The 21,245-nt window shown below is 57.2% G+C and overlaps 1 protein-coding gene across 2 annotated transcripts in view; it reads right to left on the reverse strand.

Moving 5' to 3' along the window:
* Window positions 1–1,299: 1,299 nt before the first annotated feature.
* Window positions 1,300–21,245, reverse strand: part of LOC133360914 (glycogenin-1-like) — a 32,173-nt gene continuing 12,227 nt past the window's right edge. Inside the window, exons 2-7 of one of the 2 annotated variants that reach the window (XM_061579799.1) lie at window positions 8,434–8,569; window positions 7,573–7,747; window positions 6,597–6,759; window positions 4,902–5,028; window positions 3,566–3,830; window positions 1,300–2,658 (exon numbers count right to left, since the gene is read on the reverse strand). In XM_061579799.1, coding sequence (XP_061435783.1) covers window positions 2,455–2,658; window positions 3,566–3,830; window positions 4,902–5,028; window positions 6,597–6,759; window positions 7,573–7,747; window positions 8,434–8,569 — 1,070 coding nt within the window. In that variant the 3' untranslated portion in view covers window positions 1,300–2,454. Of the gene's footprint in view, window positions 2,659–3,565; window positions 3,831–4,901; window positions 5,029–6,596; window positions 6,760–7,572; window positions 7,748–8,271; window positions 8,353–8,433; window positions 8,570–21,245 lie in introns of those variants that run through there. The other variant, XM_061579800.1, reaches the window with a different exon arrangement.

Below are 21,245 nucleotides of genomic sequence, written 5' to 3' on the forward strand. Positions count from 1 at the left end.
CAGGTACACACACCCACAGGTACACACACCCACACACCCACAGGTACACACACACACACACACCCACAGGTACACACACACACCCACAGGTACACACACACACACACACCCACAGGTACACACACACACACACACCCACACAGGTACACACACACACACACAGGTACACACACACACACCCACACACACAGGTACACACACACACACCCACAGGTACACACACACACACACAGGTACACACACACACACAGGTACAGACCCACACTCACTCTCAAAACGGGAGCCATGTTGTCAAATGTATTTTTTTATTGTTTCTATTCGACTAAAGAACCACCACCGCCGCCGCCTGTGTTACAACCATCAACAGCAACACCCCCAGAACAACACCCCCCCCCCCCACAGAAACACCCCCAGCAGCAGCAGCAGGTCGCGGTGTCCGTCACGCCTGGTCGCCGGTGCTGGGGGTCCTTCCTCTCAACAAGGAACCACAAACGAAAAGCAGCTGCAGCAGCAGCAACAGCAGCTGCAGCAGCAGCAGCAACAGCAGCTGCAGCAGCAGCAACAGCAGCTGCAGCAGCAGCAACAGCAGCTGCAGCAGCAGCAACAGCAGCAGCAACAGCAGCAGCAGCAGCAGCTGCAGCAGCAGCAGCAGCTGCGATGACTCCGGCTCAATGCTGGAGGCAACGCTGACTGCGTGACAAGTCAGCTGATCTCCAGCTGAGTCAGGCTGTCACCAGCTGCGTGACAAATCAACTGGTCTGTAGCCGAGTCAGGCTGTCACCAGCTGAGTCACAAGTCAGCTGGTCTGTAGCCGAGTCAGGCTGTCACCAGCTGCGTGACAAGTCAGCTGGTCACCAGCCGAGTCAGGCTGTCATCAGCTAAGTCAGCCGTTATATCAGCTGTGTGGCAGTCAGTCTGTGTGTGTCACTGTGTCTGTGTGTCTCACTGTGTGTCACTGTGTGTCACTGTCTGTGTGTGTGTCACTGTGTGTGTCACCGTTTCTGTGTCACCGTGTCTGTCTGTGTGTGTGTCTCACTGTGTGTGTGTCACTGTGTATGTGTCAGTGTGTCACTGTGTCAGTGTGTCACTGGGCGTGGTGCTGGCCACCCACCCCCTCGTGTGCCACAGTGCCGGTAGCCTTCATAGGTGCTGCTCGCTAACAGCACTTGCCCCTACAGCCTGTTAGAGGCTACACGGGGGAGCTTTGCCTTGTGTGTGTGTGTTTGTCAGTGTCTTTGTGAGTCAGTCCATGAGTCTCTGTATGGGTCTATGGGGTTTCTCTAGAGGTTCCTATATATGGGTCTCTATATGGGTCTCTATATGGGTCTCTATATGGGTCTCTATATGGGTCTCTATATGGGTCTCTATATGGGTCTCTATATGGGTCTCTATATGGGTCTCTATATGGGTCTCTATATGGGTCTCTATATGGGTCTCTATATGGGTCTCTATATGGGTCTCTATATGGGTCTCTATATGGGTCTCTATATGGGTCCGGTTGAGGTTCCAGCGTTCAAAACCACCACCACCATTATCATCATTATCACCTTTAACATTGCCATCATCTTGATGGAGATCATCACCATGATCACCACAATCGCTACCATTAAAAACCACAATCACCATCGCCAACTTCACCAACATAATGCCCATCACCAACATAATGCCCATCACCACCATCACCATCACCACCATCACCATCACCACCACTACCATCACCACGTGATTCACAGCACCACTTGATTTCGGGGTAAACATTCAGTGGTGGGTGGATGCATCGTGGACAGACTGTCACCCGCCATGGGAATGTGGAATGTCCACGTGGCACCACGCGGCACCGCGTGGTACCACGTGGCACCACAAGGGGGTTGTGGGGGTGAGTGTGGGTGGGTGAGCGTGTGGATGGGAGAGTGGGAGAGCATGTGGGTGGGTGAGCGTGTGGGTGAGTGGTTGAGTGAGTGAGTGGCTGAGTGAGTGAGTGAGTGGTTGAGTGAGTGAATGAGTGGCTGAGTGAGTGAGCGAGTGGTTGAGTGAGTGAGTGGTTGAGTGAGTGAGTGGTTGAGTGAGTGAGTGGTAGAGTGAGTGAGTGAGTGAGTAGTTGAGTGAATGGTTGAGTGAGTGAGTGGTTGAGTGAGTGAGTGGTTGAGTGAGTGAGTGGTTGAGTGAGTGAGTGGTAGAGTGAGTGAGTGAATGGTTGAGTGAGTGAGTAGTTGAATGAGTGAGTGGTTGAGTGAGTGAGCGAGTGGTTGAGTGAATGGTTGAGTGAGCGAGTGAGTGTACAAATGAGCGGTCGGTCAGCCAGTTGGACGAGAGGGCCAAGTAGGCCCCACTATGACCCCACTATAGGGCCAACTATAGGACCAACTATAGGGCCAACTATAGGGCCAACTACGGGCCCACTATGGGCCCACTATGGCCTCCCCCCCCACCTCCCCCACCCTGGCCCCCGCCGCGTCACTTGAGCTGCGAGTCGAGCTTGCGCTGGATGTGCTTGAATGCGTCCGCTCCCAGGTAGTCGGCCTGTCCACTCTCCCACTGCTGCCTCCGCCTGCGCTCCTCGTGCTCCTGCTGCTGCTGCTGCTGCTGCTGCTCCTGCTGCGAGGAGCCGGCGCCAGGAGCCACGGCCAGCGCCGACAGCGCCGACTGCAGAGACGAAACCTGAGCAAGCGTGGGACGGATGGGGATTAGTCCACACGGGGGGGGGGGGGGGGGGCGGTAGTGGTGGCACGGGGTAGGAAGAGAGCTCCGCTCACCCATCCGCGTGTGGTCCACCAACCAGGTAGGGTGTTGACTGTCGTGTTGGCCGACTCTGTGTGCTGTATTGCATTGTAGTTCTAAGTTCACTAGGTTGGTTTTCTCTTTCATTTGAACCTGACGATGATTGCTTGTGTTGCAATCGAAGCGTCGTGTGCTGGTATTTAATCTATTGTGTTCTCTTTCTACGCGACTTTACTGAAAGAACCAACGAGCATCATCATCATCACCACCGTGTGGACATTATAGCAGCAGTCAAAGACTCTGGACCACGTGCTGCTGCTGATGTTGTTGATGTTGATGTTGTTGTTGACTCTAAACGTGGAGGGGGAAAAGCCGGAGGAGCCGGAGACAAATCCACGCAGCGACCACTACGGGGAGAGAGACGCAAACTCCACATACATAGCAGCAGCAGGCGTCAGGGTCGGGATCGAACCCACGACCTCCTGTAGACCAGGCGAGGTAGTCAACATCTCATAGCCACCGTGATGATGAGAGGGAGAGACGCAGACTCCACATATACAGCAGCAGCAGCAGCAGGCGCCGTTAGGGTCGGGATCGAACCCACGACCTCCTGCGTACCAGGCGAGGTAGTCAACATCTCATAGCCACCGTGATGATGATGAGAGAGTCAACATCTCATAGCGAGCAGCACAAACTAAAAAACAGGAAGCAAGAATGAGGCCATGCGCTCACCTCTCCAGCAGCAGAACCACCACCGACACCGCCACCCGCCGCCACCACCGACACCATCGACACCACCGCCACCACCGGCGCCATCACCGGCGCCACCACCGGCGTCACCACCAACCTCTACGCCGGCGGCCGCTTGCGCCACGGCCGCAGCGGCGGCGTCCGCGGGCAGCGTGGGCAACACGCTGGCGTGGAACAGCTGCCACCAGCGCTGCAGGAAGTTGGCGTGGTGGGGCAGCTGGTGGGGCAGCTGCTGCTGCTGCTGGTGCTGCTGCGTGAGGTCCGAGGAGGAGGAGGAGACGGTGCCGGACGTGGAGTCGTAGCGGCAGTGCCAGGGCTTCACCGCACCCAGGAAGTGGACCACCTTGACATCGCCACCAAATCTTGGAAGGGGGTGGAGGTGGGGGGGAGGGGGGAGGCAGCATCACCCCGCGGCCTTCCGGCTCCTAGTGGTGGTGGTGGTGAAGGTGGTGGTGGTGAAGGTGGTGGTGGTGAAGGTGGTGGTGGTGGTGAAGGTGGTGGTGAAGGTGGTGGTGGTGAAGGTGCTGGTGGTGAAGGTGCTGGTGGTGGTGAAGGTGATGGTGGTGGTGAAGGTGATGGTGGTGGTGAAGGTGGTGGTGAAGGTGAAGGTGGTGGTGGTGGTGAAGGTGGTGAAGGTGGTGGTGGTGATGGTGATGGTGGTGAAGGTGAAGGTGGTGGTGATGGTGATGGTGGTGGTGATGATCAGTTTGTTAGGGGGTGACCTGTGTGTGTGTCCATCTCCATGTGCGTTCATGTGTCCGTATGCGTGTACGTGTGTGTGTACGCATGCGTGTGTGTACGCACGTGTGTGTGTGTGTATACATGTGTGTGTGTATACATGTGTGTGTGTACACCACGTGTGTGTGTGTGTACGTGTGTGTACGTGTGTGTACGTACGTGTGTGTACGTACGTGTGTGTGTGTACGTGTGTACCTTTTGAAGGCCGGCAGGTACGAGTAGACGGATGCGATGCTGTGTGTGTACGTGTGTACACTGTGTGTACACGTGTGTGTGTGTGTATACACCGTTTGTAGGCTGGCAGGTACGAGTAGACTGAGGCGATGCTGTGTGTGTGTGTGTGTACACTGTGTGTGTACGTGTGTGTGTGTGTGTATATACACTGTGTGTGTACACACCGTTTGTAGGCTGGCAGGTACGAGTACACTGACGCGATGCTGTGTATGTGTGTGTGTACACTGTGTGTGTGTGTGTACACTGTGTGTACACACCTTTTGTAGGCTGGCAGGTACGAGTAGACGGATGCAATGCTGTGTGTGTGTGTACACTGTGTGTGTGTGTGTGTACACTGTGTGTACACTGTGTGTGTGTGTACACACCTTTTGTAGGCCGGCAGGTAAGAGTACACGGACGCGATGCTGTGTGTGTGTGTGTACGTGTGTGTGTGTGTACACTGTGTGTGTGTGTGTGTGTACCGTTTGTAGGCTGGCAGGTAAGAGTACACTGACGCGATGCTCAGGTTGTAGGTGAACGGGAGGTGGCGGTCGATGTTCTCCGTGGCCCAGCCGCTGAAGAACGTGTTCAGCAGGCCCTGGTCACCCCCTACACAGACAAAGGTCCCCCGTGTAGCCTCACACACACTGCAGGGACAAGTGCTGTTCATCGTAGCGAGTAGCAGCACCTATACACAGACAAAGATCCCCGTGTAGCCTCTAACAGACTGTAGGGGCAAGTGCTGTGAGTAGCGAGTAGCAGCAGCGCCTATACACAGACAAAGGTCCCCCGTGTAGCCTCTAACAGACTGTAGGGGCAAGTGCTGTTAGTAGCAAGTAGCAGCACCTATACACAGACAAAGATCCCCCGTGTAGCCTCTAACAGGCTGTAGGGGCAAGTGCTGTTAGTAGCGAGTAGCAGCAGCACCTGTGAAGGCTACCGGCACTGTGGCACACGAGGGGGTGGGTGGCCAGCACCACGCCCGGCCGCCTTTGTCTCCCCAGTGGCGATGTTGACTACACACCGCACCAGGTACTCATTTGAGACTGAGTCGACCTAGGAGAGGCCCAGGACCGGTTCAGATAATCGTCACTGGTGGTGTTGGTGGCCGTGAGCGGGAATCGAACTCGGGTCATAGCCGGGTTCGTAGCGCAGCGTAGCGCTAACCACTGCACCACCGCTCACCACACCACCACCACCAACCACCACACCACCATCATCAACCACCACCACCATCATCAACCACCACCACACTGAGTGAGTGAGCGAGCAAGTGAGTGAGCTGGTGAGTGAGTGAGCGAGCTGGTGAGTGAGCTGGTGAGCGAGCGAGTGAGCTGGTGAGTGAGCTGGTGAGTGAGCTGGTGAGCGAGCTGGTGAGCGAGCTGGTGAGTGAGTGAGCGAGCGAGTGACTCACCATCGAAGCTGCCGGTGGAGTGAGCGAGCGCTAGCAGCTGAGAGTATGTGTCCAGTGAGTGGGTGAGTGAGTGAGTTGGTGAGTGAGCTGGTGAGCGAGTGAGCTGGTGAGCGAGTGAGCTGGTGAGCGAGTGAGTGAGCTGGTGAGTGAGTGAGCTGGTGAGTGAGTGAGCTGGTGAGTGAGTGAGCTGGTGAGTGAGCTGGTGAGTGAGTGAGTGAGCGAGCTGGTGAGCGAGCGAGTGAGTGAGTGAGTGAGTGAGCTGGTGAGTGAGTGACTCACCATCGAAGCTGCCTGTAGAGCGAGCGTGCTCCAGCAGCTGTGCGTACGTGTCCAGCGAGTGAGTGAGCTGGTGAGTGAGCTGGTGAGCGAGTGAGTGAGCTGGTGAGTGAGCTGGTGAGTGAGTGGGTGAGTGAGCTGGTGAGTGAGTGACTCACCATCGAAGCTGCCGGTGGAGCGAGCGAGTTCCAGCAGCTGTGCGTACGTGTCCAGCGAGTGAGTGAGTGAGTGAGCTGGGGAGTGAGTGAGCTGGTGAGTGAGTGACTCACCATCGAAGCTGCCGGTGGAGCGAGCGAGTTCCAGCAGCTGTGCGTACGTGTCCAGCGAGTGAGTGAGTGAGTGAGCTGGTGAGTGAGTGAGCTGGTGAGTGAGTGACTCACCATCGAAGCTGCCGGTGGAGCGAGCGAGTTCCAGCAGCTGTGCGTACGTGTCCAGCGAGTGAGTGAGTGAGCTGGTGAGTGAGTGAGCTGGTGAGTGAGTGACTCACCATCGAAGCTGCCGGTGGAGCGAGCGAGTTCCAGCAGCTGTGCGTACGTGTCCAGCGAGGGGCGGAACACGAAGAGGCCCGAGTTGAAGCAGTCCGGCCAACCGGGGTCGGGAGCCGCCGACAGCTCCTCGCGCTCAAAGAGGTCATCCAGCGGGGCCACGGCCTGGGGACACGGGGGGGAGACACGGGGGGGAGACACGGGGGGGGGGGGGGACATGGGGGAGACACGGGGGAGACACGGGGGGGGACATGGGGGAGACACGGGGGGAGACACGGGGGGGGACATGGGGGAGACACGGGGAGACACGGGGGGGGACATGGGGGAGACACGGGGAGACACGGGGAGACACGGGGGGAGACACGGGGGGAAACATGGGGGGACACGGGGGGGGACATGGGGGAGACACGGGGAGACACGGGGGGGGACACGGGGGGGGGGACACGGGGGGAGACACGGGGGAGACACGGGGAGACACGGGGGGAGACATGGGGGGGACACACGGGAGACACGGGGAGAGACACGGGGAGAGACACGGGGGGGACACGGGGGGGACACGGGGGGGACACGGGGGGAGACACGCGGGGGGAGACACGGGGAGAGACATGGGGGGGGACACGGGAGGAGACACGGGGAGAGACACACGGGGTCACACGGAGACAGACGGGGGGAGACACGGGGAGAGACACACGGGGTCACACGGAGACAGACGGGGGGAGACACGGGGAGAGACACACGGGGTCACAAGGGGGTTCTCTGTGTGACGAGTCGATGGGGCTCCCACAGGGTTCAGTGTGACTCACTGGGGGGGGCTCTGTGCCCCCCACTCTCACCAGGGTGTCTGTGTGCCCCCCACTCTCACCAGGGTGTCTGTGTGCCCCCCACTCTCACCAGGGTGTCTGTGTGCCCCCCACTCTCACCAGGGTGTCTGTGTGCCCCCCACTCTCACCAGGGTGTCTGTGTGCCCCCCACTCTCACCAGGGTGTCTGCGTCCATGAAGACGGCCTTGGTGTACTGGGTGAGCGCCCAGCAGTGGATCTTGGTGAGCGTCACCCCGAGCTCGGGGCGCTCCATCAGGGCCAGGTGGGCCGCGTCGCCAGAGTCCATCACGTCCACAGGCTGCACCAGGTCGTAGGCCACGCCCAGCGCAGAGCTGGGGGGGGGGGGGGTGAGGGGGGGGTGAGGGGGGGGGGTGAGAGGGGGAGGGGGGGTGAGAGGAGAGCAACGGATCTTTGTCTGTGTATAGGCTGAGGACCAGTTCAGATAATCGTCGCTGGTGGTGGTGTTGGTGGCCGTGTTGGAGGCCGTGAAAGGGAATCGAACTCGGGTCGCCAGGTTCGTAGTGTAGCGTAGCGCTACCCGCTACACTACCGACTACATTACCCACACCACACACCCACCCACACACACCTCACCCACACACCCACACACCCACCCACCCACACACCCACCCACCCGTCCACACACCCACCCACCCGTCCACACACCCACCCACCCGTCCACACACCCACCCACCCGTCCACACACCCACCCACACTCACCTACTCACCCACTCACCCACACTCACCCACTCACCCACCCACTCACCCACTCACCCACCCACTCACCCACCCACTCACCCACTCACCCACCCACTCACCCACTCACACCCACCCACCCATCCACTCACCCCCCTACCGGTAGGCTGCTGACACGTGTGGGGTGACCAGGATGACGAGCTGCCGCGTGGTGCCCTGCTGCCGTAGCGAGTGAGCCAGCACCAGCTACACTCACTCACTCACCCACCCACCCACTCACAACCACTCACCCACTCACACACACACTCACCCACCCACTCACCGGTAGGCTGCCGACACGTGTGGTGTGACCAGGATGACGAGTTGTCGCGTGGTGCCCTGCTGCCGTAGCGAGTGAGCCAGCACCAGCGCCCCCTTGGCGTAGGAGTCGTTGGTCGCCAGCGTCACAAACGCCTCGTCTGCGGGGGTCAACGGGAGGTCAACGGGGGGGTCAATGGGGGGTCAACGAAGGGTCAACGAGGGGTCAACCGGTCCACAATCTATGAAGATCAACGGGTCAACACCTGGTCGCCCACTCCTCGCCCTCCCGCAACAACAGCCGCCATTCGCTACGAAGTGACGGTGACGTCACCACGGCGCCTGTGCCAGGCTAGGTGCACCACTTTGAGGCTACCACGTTAAGTGTGGAAGGCTCCCTGCTGGCAGGAGGAGGTCACGGGACAGACCCAGCAGGTGCCATGGGTTGGCTGACCGAGATGGCCGGCAGATGCACACACACCAGCTGTAACCCCCCTACTGTGCCAGGCTAGGTGCAGGAGGTCACGGGACAGGCCCAGCAGGTGCCATGGGTTGACCGACTGAGATGACCACTGGTAGATGCACCACCAGCTGTACCCCCCTACTGTGCCAGCACGATTACACAAACACGCACGCACACACGCACGCACACACACACGCGCAGACACACGTACAAACACGCACGCAGACACGCACCTCAGACACATGCACGAAGACACACGCACAAACACGCACGCAGACACACACGCACAGACTCACACACATGTACAAACACGCACGCAGACACACGCACGCAGACACACACGTACAAACACGCATGCAGACACACGCACGCAGACACACGCACAGACTCACACACATGTACAAACACGCACGCAGACACACGCACACATGCACGAAGACACACACAAGACAAAGATCCCCCGTATAGCCTTAATGTACTGTTGGAGCAAGTGCTGTATTATGAGGTGTATCTCTGTGAGCCATGCGGCTCTTGACTCGGGTGCAACCGCAACAAACAAAAACAAGAAAACATCTTCAAGTGGCTAAACGCGCAAACAGAGAAATCCAGCAAAAAACAGCAAAGTCTTCCAGAAAAACGCACCGCGTTTCAACGCTGCGTGCAAACATCCCGGTGTGATGCAAGTCAAACAACAACAACAACCACAAGGCAATTTAGATTAAAGTTATCAGTCGAGCTCTGTGCTACTGTAATAAAGGTCGTGGAAGCGACTTCTGGAATCCAGTCTTTATTTGCCTTTCTTTTACAACACTCCTTCACACAGCTGACAGACAGCGTGAGAGGGATAGAGAAAGAGCCACGTGGCAGCCTGGACCACGTGGCAGCCTGGACCACGTGGGCAGCCTGGACCACGTGGCAGCCTGGACCACGTGGGCAGCCTGGACCACGTGGGCAGCCTGGACCACGTGGCAGCCTGGACCACGTGGCAGCCTGGACCACGTGGGCAGCCTGGACCACGTGGTGTAGCCTGGACCACGTGGTGTAGCCTGGACCCCGTGGTGTAGCCTGGACCCCACTCCCGCGTGGCCTCATCCTCCGTTCGTTCCAGATCTGACCACGTGTTGTCCGTCTCCACCCCTTTTAATACCCGGGTCACGTGGTACCTTTCCACCAATCCTGGTTAGCCTCTATGGAATCTTCCAGACTCCATCGTAGGCTCCCGGGACCACGCCCCTGACTCGTCCCCCCATTGGCTGTGGCTAAAGCCAGCAGAACCAATCATCTACTTGCAGCTGTCACCTTCCCATGACGTCAGGGCCACGCCCCTAGGCTTCTCCCCATTGGCTATGGGCCAGGACCGGCAGAGCCAATCATCGTACGAGGTGTGATCCAACAGCAACCCGGATATGTCCTCACATTACACTACAAACAAACAAACACGGCTAAACCAAAACGCCTCCGAAATCACCAAAATGAAGCTCTAAACACAACGTTAGTGAGCGAGCACCTACGAACGGCACGCACGGGGGTAGGAGGAGGAGGCCGGCACCACGCCCGCCCGGCCACCTTTGTCTCCCCAGCGGCGAAGTTCACCGCACAGCGCACCGGCTACTACCGCCACTTGAGGCCGACTCCGCACAGCTCCCAGGAGCCGGTGCCGACGCAAAAACGCGACATCGCCGCTCTCCGCCGGGCTCGTAGCCACCGCTCCCCCCCCCCCCAACTCGCCAGCGCCGCCACGCCACGTGGGAATTCCACATTCCCGTGCCGGGAGCTCACCTGTTGCGGCGGGTGGCGGCGGCATGATGCAGGCGGCGGTGGTGCAGTAGGAAAGCAGCGTGGAGAGAGGCCGCTTAGCGAAGAGTGGCAACCAGCCCATCGCTTCAGCCAGTGAACCACCAACCCCCCCACTCACCCAGTCACCCACCAAGCCCCCCACTCACCCAGTGAACCACCAACCCCCAACTCACCCAGTCACCCACCAAGCCCACTGCCACAATCATATAAGCAAACCGCAATAGGCCAACCCCTATGGGATATACCACCAATCCTATTAGCGACACCCTATTGCAAAATCCTACAAGCAAAGACACCAACAGCAGTCCTATTAGCGACACCCTATTGCAAAATCCTACAAGCAAAGATACCAACAGAAATCCTATTAGCGACACCCTATTGCAAAAATCATCGTCGCATTTAAGATGACAAAGCCACCATCACCAACATCACCACCAACCATCACAACACACAGACAAAGGTCCCCCGTATAGCCTCCAACAGGCTGCCGCTACTGCTGGGAGCGAGCGGGCCAAGTTCTTGCCACGACAGCAAGCTGGGTCGTCAACATTCACGATAATATTATATTATTATTAAAAATATATACAATGTGTGTTCGTCTAGCAGTTGTATAATTATTATATTATATACACACACAGAGCGAGAGAGAGAGAGAGGCAAGCAGCACACCACGTGGGCTCATGTGCACCCGCAATGCAGAGGGGTGGGCGACACCAAGTGCAAAGGGATGTCGTGGGGGGGTTTGAGAGTCTGGACCGTACCAACTCACACATCAACATTCACTGCCAACGGAGCGCCCGTCCGGCGGCTAAGAAACGAAGACGACCACCGCTTGACGAGGTGCCAAGGCAGCCCCCCCCCTCCCCCCCGCCTGTTGAGCTTGCCCATCAACGATGCGAGCAAACTCAACCACGTGGAGGCGTCACGTGTCTACAGACTCAGAGAGAGCCGGAGAGACCCACAGAGACCCACCCACAGAGACCCACAGAGACCCATATAAACCCACAGAGACCCACACAGACCCATATAAACCCACAGAGACCCACAGAAACCCACAGAAACCCACAGAGACCCACAGAGACCCATATAAACCCACAAAGACCCACAGAGACCTATATAAACCCACAGAGACCCACAGAGACCCATATAAACCCACAGAAACCCATATAAACCCACAAAGACCCATAGAGTACCATAGAGACCCACAGAGACCCACAGAGACCCATATAAACCCACAGAGACCCATAAAGACCCACAGAAACCCATATAAACCCACAGAGACCCATATAAACCCACAGAGACCCATAGAGTATTATAGAGACCCAAAGAGACCTACAGAGACCCATATAAACCCACAGAGACCCACAGAGACCCATATAAACCGACACAGACCTATACATACCCACAGAGACCCACAGAGACCCATATAAACCCACAAAGACCCACAGAGACCTATATAAACCCACAGAGACCCACAGAGACCCATATAAACCCACAGAAACCCATATAAACCCACAAAGACCCATAGAGTACCATAGAGACCCACAGAGACCCACAGAGACCCATATAACCCCACAGAGACCCATAAAGACCCACAGAAACCCATATAAACCCACAGAGACCCATATAAACCCACAGAGACCCATAGAGTATTATAGAGACCCAAAGAGACCTACAGAGACCCATATAAACCCACAGAGACCCACAGAGACCCATATAAACCGACACAGACCTATACATACCCACAGAGACCCACAGAGACCCACAGAGACCCCACAGAGACCCACAAAGACCCACAGAGACCCACAAAGACCCCACAGAGACCCACAGAGACCCCACAGAGACCCCACAGAGACCCCACAGAGACCCCACAGAGACCCCACAGAGACCCCACAGAGACCCCACAGAGACCCACAAAGACCCCACAGAGACCCCACAGAGACCCCACAGAGACCCACAGAGACCCCACAGAGACCACACAGAAACCCACAGAGACCCACAGAGACCCACACTACTTTTCAGAAGCGACCTGCCCAACACAAACGAGAGCCCAACACACATTGGCCGACATCGTCATCACCACTCAGTCACATAGTCACTACAAGACGTTTTCTTGTTCATGTTTTTGTTTTTTGTTTGTTGCGGTTGCACCCGATTCAAGAGCCGAATGGCTCACAGGGCTACACCTAATACATGAACTTGAACTTGAACCACGAGAACATTCAGAGTAGCAGCCGAAGGCTCCCGAGACGTGGTGCTGATGGCGACGGCGAAATGCACAGCAGCAGCAGCAGGCGTCGTCAGGGTCGGGATCGAACCCACGACCTCCTGCGTACCAGGCGAGGTAGTCAACATCTCATAGCCACCGTGATGATGATGATGATGAGAGAGACACAGACTCCAAATACACAGCAGGCGTCGTCAGGGTCGGGATCGAACCGACGACCTCCTGCGTACCAGGCGAGGTAGTAAACATCTCCTAGCAACTGTGATGATGATGATGATGAGACACGCAGACTTCAAATATACAGCAGCAGCAGGCGTCGTCAGGGTCGGGATCGAACCGACGACCTCCTGTAGACCAGGCGATGTAGTTAACATCTCCTAGCCACCGTGATGATGATGATGAGAGAGAAACGCAGACTCAAAATATACAGCAGCAGCAGGCGTCGTCAGGGGTTGGGATGGAACCCACGAACCCACGACCTCCTGCGTACCAGGCGAGGTAGTCAACATCTCCCAGCCACCGCGAGCTCACAGTCTAAATGGAGCTCTTGAATATCTGGGAGACTATTCACGGCTGCTATCGAGTAACGGGGGGGGGGGGGGGGGGGGGGGGGGGGGCAAATCCCCTTCGCAGAAGACGCAGCGGCAATGGCAGCCGAAAATAACCACGTGCAGTGACGCACGTCCATCATACACACAGAACCCTGTCACGTGGTGACGTACACACAGCACACGATCACGTGGTGACGTACACACAGCACGGTCACGTGGTGACGTACACACAGCACACGGTCACGTGGTGACGTACACACAGCACGGTCACGTGGTGACGTACACACAGCACACGGTCACGTGGTGACGTACACACAGCACACGGTCACGTGGTGACGTACACACAGCACACGGTCACGTGGTGACGTACACACAGCACACGGTCACGTGGTGACGTACACACAGCACACGGTCACGTGGTGACGTACACACAGCACACGGTCACGTGGTGACGTACACACAGCACACGGTCACGTGGTGACGTACCACACAGCACACGGTCACGTGGTGACGTACACACAGCACACGGTCACGTGGTGACGTACACACAGCACACGGTCACGTGGTGACGTACACACAGCAGACGGTCACGTGGTGACGTACACACAGCAGACGGTCACGTGGTGACGCACACACAGCAGACGGTCACGTGGTGACGCACACACAGCAGACGGTCACGTGGTGACGCACACACAGCACGGTCACGTGGTGACGTACACACAGCAGACGGTCACGTGGTGACGTACACACAGCACGGTCACGTGGTGACGTACACACAGCACACGGTCACGTGGTGACGTACACACAGCACACGGTCACGTGGTGACGTACACACAGCAGACGTCACGTGGTGACGCACACACAGCACACGGTCACGTGGTGACGCACACACAGCAGACGGTCACGTGGTGACGTACACACAGCACACGGTCACGTGGTGACGCACGTGGTGACGTACACACAGCACACGATCACGTGGTGACGTACACACAGCACACGGTCACGTGGTGACGCACGTGGTGACGTACACACAGCAGACGGTCACGTGGTGACGTACACACAGCACACGGTCACGTGGTGACGCACACACAGCACACGGTCACGTGGTGACGCACGTGGTGACGTACACACAGCAGACGGTCACGTGGTGACGTACACACAGCACACGGTCACGTGGTGACGCACACACAGCACACGGTCACGTGGTGACGCACGTGGTGACGTACACACAGCAGACGGTCACGTGGTGACGTACACACAGCACACGGTCACGTGGTGACGTACACACAGAACACGGTCACGTGGTGACGCACACACAGCATACACACAGCACTCTCTCGCTCTCACGAGAGGGGACGACTCTGAGGTGCCAGGAGGGGGAGGAGGCACCACAGACGAGGAGAGGGAAGGAGGCAGCAGCAACAGCGGTGGCAGCAGGAGCAGCAGTAGCAGCAGCAGCAGCAGTGGCAGCAGTAGCAGCAGCAGCAGCAGGAGCAGCAGTAGCAGCAGCAGCAGCAGTGGCAGCAGTAGCAGCAGCAGCAGCAGTGGCAGCAGCAGTGGCAGCAGTAGCAGCAGCAGCAGCAGCAGTGGCAGCAGCATCAACAGTGGCAGCAGCATCTGCAGTAGCAGCAACAGCACCAGTGGCAGCAACAGCAGCAGGAGCAGCAGCAGCAGGAGGAGCAGCAGTAGCAGGGGCAGCCACGTGGTGGCGGTGGTGGTTAGAAGGCCGCGCTGCAGTGGCGTGCGCTGCGCATGAATGAATGCAAAGTTCACCACCAACAACCAACACATTTTACTACACCACATTTACCACAACCACCACAATTATGAGCACAACCTCAACCACAATAACCATAATACCTCCACCACCACCACCACCAACAACCAACACATTTACCACAACAATTATGAGCACAACCTCAACCACCATAACCATAATACCTCCACCACCGCCTCCAACTCCACCACCACAACCATCACCACGAGAACCTCCAACACAACCATAACTACTACACCACTACCACCTTCACCACAATTACTACCACCACCATCATCACCACCAGCAGCGTCTCCTCCTCCACCACCAACCACAACCACCACCGCAATGACCACCACCGCCTCCACCACCACCGCCTCCACCACCACCCACCCACCATCCTACACCACCCACTACCACCCACCAATAGCACCCACCACCCTACACCACCCACCAATAGCACCCACCATTCTACACCACCCACTTACACCCACGACGACCAACCCACACTCAAACATTCACCCCCGCCCCCCAATCTTCCACCACCCCCACCCCTAAACCTTCCACCACCCCCACCCCTAAACCTTCCACGCCCCCAACTTTCCATCCCCCCCCCCCCCACTTTCCTCCCCTCCCTCCCCCCACTTTCTTCCTTCCCCCCAAACTCGTCCTTCAAAGGCGGCCTCCGTAATGAATGACAACACCACCACCACTCACCACCATCACCATCACCACCACAACCACCAATTACTACCACCACAACCAACAATTACCACCACCACTCACCACCACCACCCCCCACCACCACCACCACCCCCCACCACCACCACTCTCCACCACCACCCCCCACCACCACCACCCTCCACCACCACCCTCCACCCGAATGGAGCCTGCAGGGCAGGGCGAGACGCCCTGCAGCGGCTTGCTGCTACTACTGCAGCAGCAGCAGCAGCAGCAGCTACTACTGCAGCAGCAGCAGCAGCTACACACACACCTACACACAGCTACACCTCCACACACACACAGCTACACCCCACACACACACAGCTACACCCCACACACACACAGCTACACCACACACACACAGCTACACCCCACACACACACACAGCTACACCACACACACACAGCTACACCCCACACACACACACAGCTACACCACACACACACACAGCTACACCTCCACACACACACACAGCTACACCTCCACACACACACACAGCTACGCCTCCACACACACACACACAGCTACACCTCCACACACACACACACCTACACCTCCACACACACACACACCTACACCTCCACACACACACACACCTACACCTCCACACACACACACACCTACACCTCCACACACACACACACCTACACCTCCACACACACACACACCTACACCTCCCACACACACACACACCTACACCTCCCACACACACACACACCTACACCTCCACACACACACCTACACCTCCACACACACACACACACACCTACACCTCCACACACACACACACACACACACACCTACACCTCCACACACACACACACACACACCTACACCTCCACACACACACACACACACACCTACACCTCCACACACACACACACACACACACCTACACCTCCACACACACACACACACACCTACACCTCCACACACACACACACACACTACACCTCCACACCACACACACCAGCTACAACCTCCACACACACACACACAGCTACACCTCCACACACACACACACAGCTACACCTCCACCACACACACCACAGCTACACCTCCACACACACACACACACAGCTACACCTCCACACACACACACACACAGCTACACCTCCACACCACACACACACACACAGCTACACCTCCACACACACACACACACAGCTACAACCTCCACACACACACACACAGCTACACCTCCACACACACACACAGCTACACCTCCACACACACACACAGCTACACCTCCACACACACACACACAGCTACACCTCCACACACACACACAGCTACACCTCCACACACACACACAGCTACACCTCCACACACACACACAGCTACACCTCCACACACACACACAGCTACACCTCCACACACACACACACAGCTACACCTCCACACACACACACAGCTACACCTCCACACACACCACAGCTACACCTCCACACACAGCTACACCTCCACACACACACACACCTACACACACACACACACACCTACACCTCCACACACACACACACACCTACACCTCCACACACACACACACTACACCTCCACACACACACCTCCACACAACACCTACACCTCCACACACACACCTACACCTCCACACACCTCCACACACACACACCTACACAGCTACACCTCCACACACACACACACACCTCCACACACCTACACACCTACACACACACCTACACACACACACACCTCCACAGCTACACCTCCACACACACACCTACCTACACACCACCTACACACACACACACACCTACACCTCCACATACACACCTACCTACACACCCCCCTACCTACACACACACACACACACACCTACACACACACACCTACCTACACACACACCTACACACACACACGCCTACACCTCCACACACACACCTACCTACACACACACCTACCTACACACACACCTACCTACACACACACCTACCTACACACACACCTACCTACACACCCACCTACCTACACACACACCTACCTACACACACACACACACACCTACACACACACCTACACACACACACACACCTACCTACACACACACCTACACACACACACACACACCTACCTACACACACACCTACACACACACACGCCCCAGCTCGCCCTGACCCGTCTCCCTGCGGCTGTGGCCACGCAGACGACACTTTCTAAGGTTCCGCCCGACTTGGGAGTCATCGGGGCGATGCCCTGCAGCAGTAGCAGCATCAGTAGCAGCAGCAGCAGTAGCAGTATCAGTAGCAGCAGCATCAGCAGCAGCATCAGCAATAGCATCAGCAGCAGCATCAGCAGCAGCAGCAGTAGTAGCAGCAGCAGTAGTAGCAGCAGTAGTAGCAGCAGCAGTAGCAGCATCAGTAGCAGCAGCATCAGCATCAGCAATAGCATCAGTATCAGCAGCATCAGCAATAGCATCATCAGCAGCATCAGCAATAGCATCAGCAGCAGCATCAGCAGCAGCAGCAGTAGTAGCAGCAGCAGTAGTAGCAGCAGCAGTAGTAGCAGCAGTAGTAGCAGCAGCATCAGCAGTAGCAGCAGCAGCAGTAGCAGCAGCAGCAGCAGCAGCATCAGCAGTAGCATCAGCAGCAGCATCAGCTACTGCTGATGCTGCTGCTGATGCGGAAGCTTAGAAAGTGTTGTCTGTCGGCTGCGTGACCAAACCTGCAGGTCGACTCAGCCTCAAATGAGTACCTGGTGCGGTGTGTAGTGAACATCGCCACTGGGGAAACAAAGGCGGCCGGGCGTGGTGCTGGCCACCCACCCCCTCGTGTGCCGTGCCGGCCTTCATAGGTGCTCGCTAACAGCACTTGCCCCTACAGTCTGTTAAGGCTATATGGGGGATCTTTGTCTTTGTGTATAGGTGTGTGTGTAGGTGCGTGTGTAGGTGCGTGTGTAGGTGCGTGTGTGTGTGTAGGTGCGTGTAGGTGCGTGTGTAGGTGCGTGTGTAGGTGCGTGTGTGTGTGTAGGTGTGTGTAAGTGCGTGTGTAGGTGCGTGTGTGTGTGTAGGTGTGTGTAAGTGCGTGTGTAGGTGCGTGTGTGTGTGTGTAGGTGTGTGTGTGTAGGTGCGTGTGTAGGTGCGTGTGTAGGTGCGTGTGTAGGTGCGTGTGTAGGTGCGTGTGTAGGTGCGTGTGTAGGTGCGTGTGTGTCACTGTGTGTGTGTTTTGTAGGGAGCGGTGGTGCAGCGGTTAGCGATACGCTGCGCTACAAACCTGGCGACCCGAGTTGGATTCCCGCTCACGGCTAACACCAGTGACGATTATCTGAACCAGTCTTGGGCCTCCCCTAGGTCGACTCAGCCTCAAATGAGTACCTGGTGCGGTGTGTAGTGAACATCGCCACTGGGGGAGACAAAGGCGGCCAGGCGTGGTGCTGGCCACCCACCCCCTCGTGTGCCACAGTGACCACCTTTGTAGGTGCTGCTACAACTCCCTCGCTAACAGCACTTGCCCCTGCGGTCTGTGCGAGGCTACAAGGGGAACCTTTGTCTCCACACCAATTTCGAGCCTCAAGTGAACCCAAATCATTACTCAGAAGGGCGAGGCTCATAATGGCCGTGTCAGAGACACCGAGAGCCTGGGTTCGAGCCCTGGGCCTGGGTGTGTCTGTCTCTCTGTGGGGTACACTCAGCCAGAGACACCGAGAGTCTGGGTTCAATCTCTGGGTCTGGGTGTCTCTCTCTCAGGGGTTTCACGATGGCCGTGTCAGAGACACTGAGAGCCTGGGTTCAATCCCTGGGTCTGGGTGTGTGTCTCTCAGTGGGTTCACTAAGCCAGAGACACAGAGTCTGGTTTCAAGCCCTGGGTCTGGGTGTCTCTCTCTCTCAGTGGGGTTCACTCAGCCAGAGACACTGAGAATCTGGGTTCGAGCCCTGGGTCTGGGTGTGTCTCTCTCAGTGGGGTTCACTCAGCCAGAGACACACAGAGTCTGGGTTCAATCTCTGGGCCTGGGTGTGTCGGTCTCAGTGGGTTCACTAAGCCAGAGACACACAGAGTCTGGGTTCAATCCCTGGGTCTGGATGTCTCTCTCTCAGGGGTTTCACGATGGTCGTGTCATAGACACTGAGAGCCTGGGTTCAATCCCTGGGTCTGGGTGTCTCTCTCTCATCATCATCACGGTGGCTAGGAGATGTTGACTACGTCGCCTGGTCTACAGGAGGTCGTGGGTTCCATCCCGACCCTGACGATGCCTGCTGCTGATATGTATGTGGAGTCTGCGTCTCTCTCCCCGTGGTGGTCGCTGCGTGGATTTGTCTCCGGCTCCTCCGGCTTTCCCCCTCCACGTTTAGAGTCAACATCAGCAGCAGCACCACGTGGTGCAGAGGATGTGGCTGCCGTTATAGATGTCCACGTGGTGACGGTGGTGACAGTGGTGGTGATGGTGGTGGTGGTGTCAGCCGCTGTCGATCTCCACGTGGTGACGATGATGACGACGGTGGTGGTGGTGGTGGTGATGGTGATGGTGTCAGCCGCTGTATATCTCCACGTGGTGATGATGACGACGACAGTGGTGGTGGTGGTGGTGATGATGGTGACGATGACGATGGTGGTGGTGTCAGCCGCTGTGTTGAGCTGCTCCCATTGGTGGTGGCCAGGCGGCTTCTGGAAGCCGAACTACACAGCTCACCTGGGTCACGTGGACATTGTCTAGTCGACTTTCATTGGTCACAGACTGTTGGGGCAAAATGCTGTGAACAAGTAGCAGCAGCACCTTAACGGAAGGCAGGAAATGCTCACGAGGGGGTGGAGGTGGCCAGCACCACGCCCGGCCGCCTTTGTCTCCCCAGTGGCGATGTTTGCTACACACCGCACCAGGTACTCATTTGAGGCCGAGTCGACCTAGGGGAGGGCCCAGGACCGGTTCAGATAATCGTCACCGGCGGTGTTGGTGGCCGTGAGCGGGGAATCGAACTCGGGTCATAGCCGGGTTCGTAGCGCAGCGTGGCGCTAACCGCTGCACCACCGCTCCTGGCACGCACGCGCCCTGGGCCGACTGACAAACCCATTGATTGAGAAACTGCTTTGTGCGTCTCGTTTGTCGTCCTTCCCCCCGGCACCAGCGATTAGCACGGCTCGCTACGTGCGGGGCGAGAGAGGCGTTCAACATAGGGACACATGACATGCACACGACACGCAAGCTACATGCAAGCTACATGCACGACACACGCACACACACTCACACTACACACACTACACTACACACTGACACTACACGCACACTACACACACACACACACAACACGCACACTACACACACACTCACTCACACTACACACACACGCTACATGCACGACACACACACA

The sequence above is a fragment of the Lethenteron reissneri genome, chromosome 70 (genome assembly GCF_015708825.2).
Source record: "Lethenteron reissneri isolate LAM-NWPU_2019-01 chromosome 70, ASM1570882v1, whole genome shotgun sequence".
NCBI lineage: Eukaryota > Metazoa > Chordata > Hyperoartia > Petromyzontiformes > Petromyzontidae > Lethenteron > Lethenteron reissneri.